Raw genomic sequence first — 12,694 nt, 5'->3', positions numbered from 1 at the left:
TCTATTTTAGGTGTTTATTTGGATATTGTCACAGGTTTGTCTTAAGAAATGAAAAGATGGAAGACGGAATGAAAAAATGAAAGGAAAATAAATTTTGATAGATTTTGGAAGGAAAGAAAAGGAGAGAAAAAATCATTTTTATTCTAATACATAAAAATAAATTATTCTAAATTAAAATAATAAGAGAAAATGAGAAAGATGTAAATTAGTTCAAAATTATACCTTCTCAAAAGTTTAATTTTCTCTTATTTTCCAATTCTATCAATCAATGACAATTTTACCACTCTTCAAGAACACAAATAGAAAGAAAATTTATGTTTTTTTATCTTTATAATTTTCATACTCTCGATTTTTCTATCTTTCCAAATTTTTTTCTAAACTACCAACCAAATCCTAAATAATGAAATGATGCTTACTTGCTTAGCTCTTCACTTCCAAAAGCATGCAAATTTAGAGATGAATTGTTACTCTGAACACGTCTTCCCTGCTTGGCCTCTAATGTAGATAACAATGAATATAGCAGCACAAGCTTATGAAGATTTCATTGATTAACTAATAAAAAAGCATAAAATTATATACATGAAAAGATGACAACATTAAGGAAAGTAAAAGTAAGATGACAGGGTTATCGGCCTGGGGTGGGGGAACCGGAGAATCCTGGAGGGGGAGGGCAGGATTAGATGTTAAGGCCGAACTTATGGCAGTCTTCTGCAGTTCATTTGTACTGTCAGCTGATTACAATGCACCCTTTGTAACAAATGTCAGCAGCCTATAATTGTCATCAGGAAAAATCAAGTGCTCCGCTTTCGGTTGGAGCCCATGTTGAGCCACATGAGCGTCGTCCTGAACTTCTCAGGGAAAATAGTTTTTTTTTCATCAAGGAATCGTAGATGAAAGACGATTTGTGTCGGAGATGAAACTTATACATGAGAGAACAGATGAGCAAACATGGGATTGACTGCATATACATATTTGCTAAACCAGTCATGGCCCAGAGGGTTTGGGGGCTTCTGCTGATTCCTTGGCGTTCTTTACAACCAGATCATAATTGATGGAAGCCAACTGAGATAAATTCTGCAAAAATAATAAAACTCCAGTGAATTCTACAATTTGACTACAAAATTGTAATAAAGGCGCAAATGGCGTTTAAACAAGAAATTAGTAATGTAGGAAACTGCATAGTGAGCAATGGTAGTCATTCTCACCTTATATGAGAAATTACTAAATGAGTACTTCACTGCAAGGGCAGGAGCACTGAAATCCGTCAAACTGCCACATTCGTCCCCCTGTTTCATAGGCATTACAACTCTCTGAATGACACTGATCGATATTTGACTGCAATTCTTATGCTAGATATGGCAATCGTGACTCTTGAAGAATCATTCAGTCTCCTCTCTAGACACACCAATAGTTTTATTTAGTCCATGTTGACTATTTATAGATGGAACCTTTTTCTTCCATATAAGAATGATCAATGTAATTTCATCATTCAAATGGAGTCCTATAAACTTTTGAAACTATATGGAACATGGAAGTTGCATCCTTAAATTGCTGTGTAGCAGGGGCATCATCCATTATAAACAGATAAAAGATAAAAGAAAATTAAAATTTGCACATACATCTTCATCTTGCACGTTGCTGAGTGACCCACTGCTGCAGGTGTCAGTCAAGTCATCGAAGTCGCTACTTCCATGAACTTGTTCATCTTCTGCATTCCATATATATCGGCTCATAAAGTAACTAGTGTCATGTGCTTCAGTTGATGGTATGAACATAGCCTGCATCCCAGTATGGAATCTCACTAAATGCTACAAATATGTTAATCCCTAATCCTTTTTACTTATTCTCCAGTTCAATTTGTTTTAAAGATAATGAAATTAAAGAAGACCTTTTGTCTTGCAAGTGTGCTCCAATTAATATCCTTGAAGAAAACATGTTGCTTCACCTATCAGAAATATTTAATTAGTTGTTAACATTATTTTGAATCGTAGAGAGGTTCCTGTGAAGGGCCCTAAGCACTTACCTCGCTGGCTCCTGTGGCTCCTAGCCTTTGAACTGGATTTTCTGTTAACAGCCTGAAAGAGAGTAAAACAAAAGGTTTAAGAATAAGGAAATCTTTTCAACAATTCCTCAATCTACAGAAGGACTGAATGCCCCAGTCAGTACTATAACTAACATTGGGGTCAATATGGTTCTGACGTATTCCATTGACTATTTATCATGATCAATGAATTCTTCCATTTACGGATGAAGCTCTCTTTGTTTCCTTCATTTTTTTTTTTTCTTTTTGAAGAAATGACAACCGTTCTTTCTTTTGGCAGGGTTATCTGGATTCCATTCACTTTATCGTCATGATGTTTGAAAGATGCTTATGTATTGAAGGTTTTTTACTAGTCCACTACTTTTCTCATGATCATGCAATGAAATTGAAAAATTATATCAAACCAAATATACTTCAGGAATGAATGGTCAACACAGAATTTGACCAAATAGAAAGTCAAAAGCTCAACATCCATAAATTGAAATTTCTTTGTTTGTAAATCTTACTTGTCAATCAGATCATATGCTTCATACGACATCTCCTCTGGTACCTTGGGCCAGGGTATATTTCTATTCATTATGTTGTCAAAAATTAGCTGCAATCGGCAAGATCCAATAGTAATATTGTCAAGCTACAACCACTGTTATCAATTATATTAACATTAACAATGAAAAAGAAAAAAAATTCCAATGTTCAGAGGATTCTATTTGAATTGAAGTATACAAAAATCTTGAGCTTATGAGTAAATCCTTACTATCTTATCCAATGGTTAGACTGCAGATGAGAAAACATAGAAATCCAGCTTTGGACAAAACTATATTATGTGGATGTGATGTCTAAATGTAGTTATTAAAATATATAAAGAAACAAACTACGCAGAATGAGCCGCAGCATATCCTAAGGTTCTTACTTATCCATGAATGAAGCAGCAAGTACTTCTTGACAGATATCAAATTAACTTAGAGCCTATCACAATTTGAAGAAAAAAGGCAGTGATAGCATAGCTTCAGATTTCCTTTTCACCATTTTCCTTTTGAAATTTTGGCTTACTACTGGGAAAGAATGTCTTAAGCGTTTGTTTAATCATTAGCTAAAAGCCAGGGCATGGTTTCCACACCAATTATTTTTATCTCAGTAGGCTAGTGTGCTTAATTCTCTGTAAATGTATCCTTGCATCAAATGTTACTGTATCATCTTAGCGAACAATGCAATTCATGTGCTCCTGTTAAATTAAGTTGTACCAAAAAACTAAACAGAAGTAAATGAAAACTGAATTAAGATGGAATGACCCATCTTAATGTTGATACATTGTGAACTAGACAAACACTAGTTTGAATTACATGAAATCTCAATAGTCCCTAAAAGCAATGTTCTTATGAAAAGAGGAAAACAAATTCATGCACACACGCACACACACACACACACGCATGCACACATACACACATAAATACCATCCAAATTCATTCAAGTTTTAGGTGACATACTGGTGGGGTTTCAGCATTGAATGGAGGAAGCCCTACTAGTAGCTCAAAAAGAATGATACCTACAGACCACCAGTCAGCAGTTGCACCTAAAAAGAAAATGGAGTAAGAAGAAAAGATAATCAATAGCAAGAGGAAGGAAACTTTAAACTTCATAATACATGTGTTATCTGAAATAGTGGCTGACCATGTCCCATTCCAAGAAGTATCTCTGGGGCTAAATAGTCAGGAGTGCCAACAACCGAATGCTTTTGACGTCGTTCTCTCTTTGGTGAAATTTGTTCTTTGGGTTCATCATCTTCCGTTAATCCCCTACTGCCAAATGAAGGACCTGATAAGTCATCTGTACTGTTGATAAGACCGACCTTTGAGAGCCCAAAATCTGTCAACTGTAATAGAAGGGATTACAGCTTCATGAGAAGTGACGTAGTTTTCTCATGGTAGCATAAACATTACGAGAGTTCAACACTGAAAGCAAACTAAAATATTGCATAGACTGTAACATCCCGATTTCGGGCCTAGTTGGAACAGTGGTTTCGGGACCACAAATCCGATAAGGGAAAAAATTATTTTATTATATTTTTATGGTCCACAGTTTCACGAAATGATTTTGTGAAAATTTCGTTTGAAAATTTCGACGTTTAGGCACTCAATTTAGTCAAAAGGACTAAATTGTAAAAAGTACAAAAGTTGAGTTCTACATGTTAGAGGTGTCCAATTATTATGAAATTTTAAATTGGAGGTCCTTAAGTGAAATTAGACCATTAGTTACTGTGGACAAAAATGGACATGAGATAAGTGAGATAGGATATTTTTAAGTGAAAGGTATTTTAGTCATTTAGTAATAAAAAAGAATTAGAAAGGGAAAAAGATGGTAAAATATGCTCATCTTCTTCATTTGACCGAATTTAGAAAGGGAGAAGCCATAGTTAGGGTTTTTAAGCTTCCAAGCTTCATAGTAAGTGATCTCAAGCCTCTTTTTTAATGTTCTTTAAGTTTTTAGAGTCCCGATAACTTGATTTAGCTTATTCTAGTAATAATTTAACCTAGGGTTCATATTTGGAAAAATACTCATAGGTGAAATGTGTTTATTTTGATGTTTTATGATAGAATATGAAGCTTGGAATTATGTTAAACAACTTTTGCTAAGCGATTTTAAGTGAAAACTAGTAAAACAACATAATCGATAAAAATACCTAATGTTCATAAGTGTTAGAGTGGGAATTTGATGTCGCCATAGAAGGGAAAACTGTTCAGCATGTCATAAAACATAAGAATAAAGGATGAAATTTAATTTCCGAGCTTTGGGGAAACAGTGTAATTATGCAAAAGTTTAGGGGCAGAATCGTAATTTTTTCAAAGTTCGAGTCAAAGATTGTTTTGATGAATGTGAGTATTAAATAAGATAAATTTTCTATTATAGATCAAGAAGAACGAAATCCAGAGTTAGACCGGGGAAGGAAAAAGGTTGAAGACTAAAGTGCTAGATTTGATAATATTTTGTATCGAGGTAAGTTTACTGTAAATAAAAACAATATTTTGATAATTATTATTAATACTGTTATTTTTCAGCAATTATGTATTTATTTCATGAAAATATCTAATGTTGACTTAAGTATGAGATGACAGAGAATCAGTGATAAAAATCCCGTTGAAACATTGGGAATGTATCGGATACAAATGTCATGACATTAAGGGAATGAGATCTCATGTAAGACCATGTCTGAGACATGGAATTGGCATCATTGAGATTATGAGAGGTCCCATGTAAGACCATGTTTGGGACATGGCATTGGCACCAAGATGAGAGGTCCCATGTAAGATCATGTCTGGGACATAGCGTTGGCACCGAGATGAGAGGTCCCCCGTAAGACCATGTCTGGGACATGGCATGGGCACCGATATGAGAACTCCCATGTAAGACCATATCTGGGATATGGCATTGGCAGTACAGAAAACATCCCATGTAAGACTGTATTTGGGACATAGCTTTGGCATGTATTACCAGACAGGAGACCCGAATATCCTTAGTATTCCAAGTGATTCAACAGGATAGTAAATAGACCATGTTACATGAAAGTTCAGATAAAAGCAAAATAATAAATTCAGGTGAGTTATAAGGATTGAGAATATCTCAATTATAGTAAGTTATAATCATGAGTTATTTAAGTAAGCAAGTAAGTAAACAAGTAAGTGAGTAAGTAAAGAAGCGAGTAAAGATTTTAATGTTTGATGAAATTTATGAGTATGATTATTTATGATAAATGTTGTTATTTATTTACTTGTAAACTTACTAAGCTTTATGTTTTCTTTATTTTCCTTATTTTTATGGTATCACCAAGTCAGTTCGAGGATCACAAAGACGTCGGAGTTCGTCTCACACTATCTATAGACATCTCGATATTATGTGATTTCAAAACGTGTAAAGCTATGGCATGTATAGAGACTTAGTCATTTTGAGTGTGTTTATGTGATATGGCTAATGGTTAGCTATTGAAATGGCTAATTAAGAACATGTATGGTGTTATGAATGCCTAAATGTTAGTAAATACAAAAAAAGTTATAAAAGAGTAAAAATTTGCAATGGAACAGTTTTTGGACAGCAGTAGTGACGTGATTTTGAAAAGTCACCAAAGATAGTAGAAATAGGATTAGAGAGTGAATGAGATATATAATTAAATCTTATCAAGTCTATTTTCACACGAAAAAAACTATGTATGCAAAGGAATTTTATATTAGGAGATATTTGAATTTTAGCGAGATAGTGTCAGAGTTGTTTTTTAAGTCCCCTGTTCTGATTTTAGAAAATCATTAAAAATTGTACAGAAATAACTATGATTCATAATTTATATTTCTAAAATCCTTAGTGAGTCTATTTTCAAAAGAAACAAACGAGAACATTTTATGAATTCTGTACAATGAGATAACTGATTTTTAGTACAGAGAGGTCAGAACTGTCAAGTAGAGAAACAGGAGAGAATTTAACTAATAAACTGTACTAATTAGCTAACCCAAAAATTCTGGAAATTTTATAATAAGAATAAATTTGAGTCTAGTTTCAGGGAAAATTTACGATCTAAATTTTGAGTTTTATAACTCGAGTTACAATTAAATTAGTGACTGTCGCGTGAGTGGACAACTTTACTGTGAATAGTGATATAAGTTATTTTTGATTTGTTTAAGTATTTGGAAAATTTTTAATATTTTCGGTTTGGACCCAAATCATTTCCGTTGCATGTTTTAGGGTCTCGAGGGTCATTTTTAGGGACATATTGATTGAACGTGAGCGAATTAATTTTAAAAGCAAATTTTTATGCTCCGAACTGGTAAGTTAAATCTGGCAACGCCTCGTGCTCGACTCCGGCAACGGTCTCGGGTAAGGGTTATTACATAGACTTTGTATAGCAACAATTATATAATAAATAAAATCAAAGATACTGACCTTGATGTGCCCATCTTGACCAATCAACAAGTTGTCTGGCTTCAGATCCCTATGTATGACATTTAAAGAATGCAAATACTCCAATGCAAGAACCTGTGAAATATAATACAATGTGTGCCAATGAGAGAACTATATTGTGTCCAACAAAGGTAAGCAGTCTTATAAAATGCTATATATTTAGGGGCCCTTACAACTTCTGCAATGTATACACGCCCCATATCTTCGTCTAAGCATCCTAGATTTCGCAATAAAGAGTAAAGATCTCCACCATTTAGATACTCCATAACCAAGTAAAGATTTTCTCTACATGTAAAGGAGTAAAAAAAACGGACCTGTCCAATCATTAAATGTATCCATATCAGGCAAGATATATACAGAATGCATCTCCTAAAACAGTTGTAAACTTGAGGCTCACCACAAAGGGATTGCGGACAGATATTAGAATGTTACGCTCAGCCAAAATGCTTTCAACTGCATTTTTCCGAATCATGTCTGCCTTCTTCAAAACCTGCAGAAGTAGAAATGAATTTTGTTACTACAAACAATTAACAGATAAAAGTATTTGTAAGTGTCAGCCATTTTCTGGTTATATATACTCCTACCTTTATCGCAAATAAGTCTCCAGTTGCTCTTTTCCTAGCAAGGAAAACTCGCCCAAATGCTCCTCTGCTGATTGGCTTTATTATTTCAAAATCTTCAATAGATGTTCGATCCTTAGCACATGGATTGATTGGACTTGCACGTAGACTACGCAATGTATCATCATCTACTGAGCTATCTTCATCAGCCACATGATTCGATGAGTCAATTTTTTCATCCTCTATCTGTCCACAAAGTTGCACATATTTTTCCCTATAATTAAAACAAAAATCATATATATGAGAAGGCATGGCCGAATATAGCATAAAAACTAGTCAATATAATGTTTTCAAGTGAATGAGTTGTTGATGAAAGCATAGGCTAAAATCCGTATTTAGATTTGCCAATGAATTTAACTGAATAGAACCAATTAACAAACTGGGGGGAGGGGGGGCAGATAAAAAAAGAACGTGACTACAAATTTTGGAATAAAGGTCAACTTACTGTAATAGTTTTTCTATTCGTCTTCCAAAAGTTTCTACAACAAGGGCATCTGCCTTCCTATCTTGGATGGCATATTTTAGTTCATCCAGGCGTTCAAGCATAAACTCCAATGTATTGTAATCACAATCATTTGCATTTTCAACAGAACGAGCAATATCTAGCAACTTTTTTATCTGCAAATTTAAGACGAAAACTCAAAAATCAACACCAGAATATGCACATTGAGTGCTCAATCAATTGAAAATGATGGTCATAAGATTTCCGTACACAAACTCACATGATAGCAACTGTGAATGTCTTAGTTTGAGATGCTTACTAATGCAAAACAGAATACAACAGAAACTAGATAAATTCAAAAGGAAAATAAAACTCCATGGTAGTCATTGCAGAGTGAACATGAAAATCTGATATTTCTTGACAGCAGATAAAATAATTATACAGCAAATCAGACGACTGCAATTATGATGTATAATCACACTGGATATAAAATAAATCCACGTTCAGAAAGTAAGCAGCAATAAGGGTCATCTTGGAAACAAAGTTAGGGCATCTGAATAAGTATTTACAGAGAATTGATTCAACACAAGGTTAAGCACACAGAAATATAACTTATGACAATGATAACCTGTTGGTGATTCTCAAGCTCTGCTATTCTTCTCCGTCCACTCAATAACAATTCAATCTGGCTAGTTCGTGGAGTTAACAATGGTGATCGCGGTGTCAAGCTTCCTCCTGATGAAGCTTTTGTGCATAGATCAAGTGTGCTTAAATTTAAATGTGTTTCACATGACACATCATGCAGAGCATTCATATGCTCCATAAGAAGTGCATTATCAACATCAGGAACACAATCAAGCATATCATCAGAGCATTGACGTGAATGATTGCTATGCTTTGGTGAAAAGTCATCAGTATCTTCATGTATACTAGATGTATAAACTCTTGTAGCTTCAAAACTTTCACGTGGAGTGTCTATACTTTTGGGTGTGCTTTTTGGTGTCCATGAATCGAGAATTTTGTCAAGGGTTTCTGCAACTCTTTCAATACGTTCATTCACGGTTAAACCTTTCAGGTCACATCTATCAGCTATGGTACAAATTCGAGAGTGCTCTTCCACATGTACAACAGGTATTTCAACCTCACAAATCCGGCAAATCATTGAATTTTCATAAGTTACACTTTGATGATCACCCCAGAATGGCCAAGAAGTTTTTGGCGTTCGAGAAGATTGAGGATAGCCTGATGGAGTTTCTAGAGGTTCCATTCTAGGAGTCTCATCTTTTGCTTGAGATTGTTCTACTCTATTTTTGGAATTTGAATCAGGTGTATCTTGTCCTTTACGATTTTTATCAGCTGCAGATGGAAGTTTCTTCCAAGATGACATCCTATAGCTGCTTGAAGTTGAATCAACACTTTTGGCAGTTTCAACCTCTGCAATTACATTTGCAGTACTTAAGATTTGACCAACTTGATCTTGCTTGCTTTTCTCTTGCCCTTGTGCTTTCTTCCTCTGTTTCTCACTCACTTCCTTTCCATCTAATTGACCACTAGTATCCTTCCGAGCAAATTCAAACATCTGTTCTGGATAAACTCCTAGATCACTGAGCTGATGAAGCCCCAGAATGTGGTCATCCTCGTAACCACTCTCTTTATGGAACTGCACAAGCCGGGTGCACCTGGTGAGAATAAAAAGCAGGCGGGTATGTAATTGTTTGGGAACTCCCATTGATAGCTCCTGCCGTCTATCATCTAAATTCTGAACAATGCCTTCACATTTGACCCAGAATTCACAAGCCGGCATCTTTGCACAACGCTGTGCTACAACCAGCAAATCCTCCAAACTCTCTTTCCATTCAGGATGAGAATCTGATGTTTTTTCAAGCTTGTCCACCAAATCCCCAGCAAAAACACCCAAATCAGAGTTTACTTCCTCCTTTAATCTGTCAAACTTCATCCTGGTTGCAAGCAGAACCTCCTAAAATTCGGATTATTAAATACATTTATGAACATAAGATAGCTAAACAAGGAGATAAACCAAAATAAAGAAACAGCCAATAGATTTTTAAGTAGATTTTAACAGATCTTAGTAAAAATTAGTTGAGGACTTAATGAAGAATTGCTCATTAAATAATTGACAGTTTGTCCCTTTCTTTCAAGTTTGCTTGCTCTACTTCAATTAGAAAGGAGAAAGTTACCTCCATGTGGCCTAAAGCACGAGATTTCTTAAGAGGAAAAGGCCGTACTCCTTTAGAATTAAGCTCATGAGAGAAGCTTTTCACGTCAGGAGCTTTCTTCCTCCGCCCACTGGTAACGCGCAGTACAGCCTGGAAACGTGGTGACTGCATTTCCTTGGCAAAACCAACATGAATACTCCACCAAAAACAAAGAAGATTGCAAAACAATTTTTCGATATTATACGTACTATATACTACTATCTAACATGTCTAATTCATTCCCAGAAACAAAACAAAAAGAACACTTCTTATCAATTTACCTCCGTACTGAGTGGTGATGGAGCCCTTAGTGATTTTGATTGATTCCATGGCGACTTTTTCCCTATAAACAATCAAGAAATCACAAGAAAACGAAATTATTTATTCGTTCATTTCCACTAATTGTCAAGTTACTCTTCTTTACTTGGATTTCTTCCATCATAAGTATACATTGTAACAAGAATCCAAGCTTACATTGAAATTAAGAGTTATTATAAAAAAAAAAAAAGAAAGAAAGAAAGAAAAAGGAGTAAACTAAAAATCAAAGAGGTAAAAAACGTTATTCTACAAAGAGAGAGAAAAAAGTGATGGGTACCTTGATGAATGGGGTTAAGGTTAGGAAGTTGAGAAGTGCAGGCCTCAACCCCTGCCCGTAGCCTTTCCTTATTAGCGACATTTCCTTTCTTACTACCTACATCTCCAATATTGGAAGGGTTCCTGGAAGAGGAAGAGCACCTGAGAGGAGACGGAAGTGGAGAGGATCTTGTTCTAATGCGGTTTAATCCAAGAGTAGACGCTAGAATTATTGAATCATCGTCTCGGCTCACGTTTAGCTCTAATGATTCGCTCTTACCGTAAGCAAAACGACCCAAACCATAATCATCAACGTCTTCTTCGACTTCATAGTCATCGCCATCGCCATCGCCATCGCCGCTGCTTCTGCTATCGTCTGATTTCTCCGCAGGTTCGCGCCACGACCGCTGGATAGGGATCCCAGGGATCTTACGAAGCTTCGTCGTTGATGATGATGACGTCAATATCTTTTTCGTCGGTGCCGGCGTTGGATCCTGATTATTTTCCGTCGACGACATGTCTAATTTCTCATTCACGGCATTACGGTGAAGACTACTTTATTGAATTATGATGATCAAATTGATCATCAAAGTTACGAAAGAGGAGAGAATATAATTTTTATTTTGAAAAAAAAATCAAGAGATAATAATTTTGAGGAAGGAGAAGAAAATCCGGGAAATCATTTTGGGAGAGAAAATGAAGAGTAAGGTCTCGCGGGAATGGTGCGTTTAAGGTCGACAGCCAGGAACGATAACAGTTTTTTTTTTTTTCCTTTTTATTTAAATTTAAATTTTGCTTTCAGTTTTGAAATAACGTGCATGCCGCGAACTCGTGAGCCTTATCAACTCAACAGTTGTTAAAACCGGCCTAGTCTACCAGTGTATTGTTAGATATCTATTTTACTCTTCCACTTTTTTTTTTTTTTTTACTCATTATTAGCGATTGTGATATGTGGCTTTTTTCTTTCTAGTGATACGAGGCTTTTTTTTTTCTAGTGATATGTGGCCTTTAATTCAATTAAAGGATTATGTGTAACATCTTTCACCCGGTTCGGTCGTTAGATTCGAGTTACGGGATATTATTATCATAAAAAAATACATTTAATTTTTAATAAAAATTCATTCATTTATTGATTACGATAAAAATTGCATGCACATTACAGTAAATAAGTAAAATCAAACTAAATCAAGCTTATGAAAGCTTTTGAATTGACTCAAGCATAAATGTGGAACAAACTACAAACTTTTCAAAAGTATGAGCATAAGTATCGATACTAAATTTAGTATTGATACTGTTTTGGCATTCTGTCAATTTAGATATTTTTAAACAATTAATAATTGTATTGATAATCGATATTCAAAAAATAAGTATTGATACTTTATATTGGTATCGATATCAAATTGATATTCTGTCGTTTTAAAATTCTGTTCATTTGGTAAAATATTGATACATTTACTTAAGGTATCGATACCTTATTGCCAAAATGCCAAAACTCACCCTTTTTGGTCCCTATCCATGCGTAAGTCACGTCATACTTTAAATGGTACTAAAAGCACACACAATACCTGCATAAATTCATTTCAAGATGTATACCAATTCATTGTTTCATCAACCAAAATCAATCCAATCATATTGCCTTAATTTGGCACAAAACACCTAACAATATGCCAATTCATCTATCAAGCTTTCAAACATCTAAATAGCATTTAAACATACCATTTAAGATGAATCATATCATTGAGCATTCAAAAATATATCATTCAACAAAACGTCCATATAAAGTCTTCCATATTACCAATTACACCTTTTCAGCATATATAAGAATTAACCAACCAAATGTAAACATTGAACAAAGTTTCAA

The 12,694-nt window shown here is 34.8% G+C and overlaps 1 protein-coding gene across 1 annotated transcript; it reads right to left on the bottom strand.

The window, feature by feature from the left end:
- Positions 1-517: 517 nt before the first annotated feature.
- LOC105798712 (probable serine/threonine protein kinase IRE) lies at positions 518-11,553 on the bottom strand. Its single transcript, XM_052620687.1, has 17 exons — positions 10,856-11,553; positions 10,542-10,603; positions 10,243-10,386; positions 8,673-10,022; positions 8,048-8,220; positions 7,567-7,816; positions 7,380-7,472; positions 7,156-7,296; positions 6,965-7,057; positions 3,710-3,911; positions 3,526-3,611; positions 2,548-2,636; positions 2,024-2,075; positions 1,889-1,945; positions 1,620-1,778; positions 1,206-1,286; positions 518-1,074 (listed from the first exon to the last, which is right to left on the bottom strand). Exons 1-17 carry the CDS (start codon positions 11,349-11,351, stop codon positions 985-987), a joined length of 3,618 nt encoding a protein of 1,205 aa, XP_052476647.1. The 5' UTR covers positions 11,352-11,553; the 3' UTR covers positions 518-984.
- Positions 11,554-12,694: the final 1,141 nt, after the last annotated feature.

This window comes from Gossypium raimondii, chromosome 9 (genome assembly GCF_025698545.1).
Source record: "Gossypium raimondii isolate GPD5lz chromosome 9, ASM2569854v1, whole genome shotgun sequence".
NCBI classification, from domain to species: domain Eukaryota; kingdom Viridiplantae; phylum Streptophyta; class Magnoliopsida; order Malvales; family Malvaceae; genus Gossypium; species Gossypium raimondii.
This window is presented reverse-complemented; position numbering and strand designations above follow the sequence as displayed.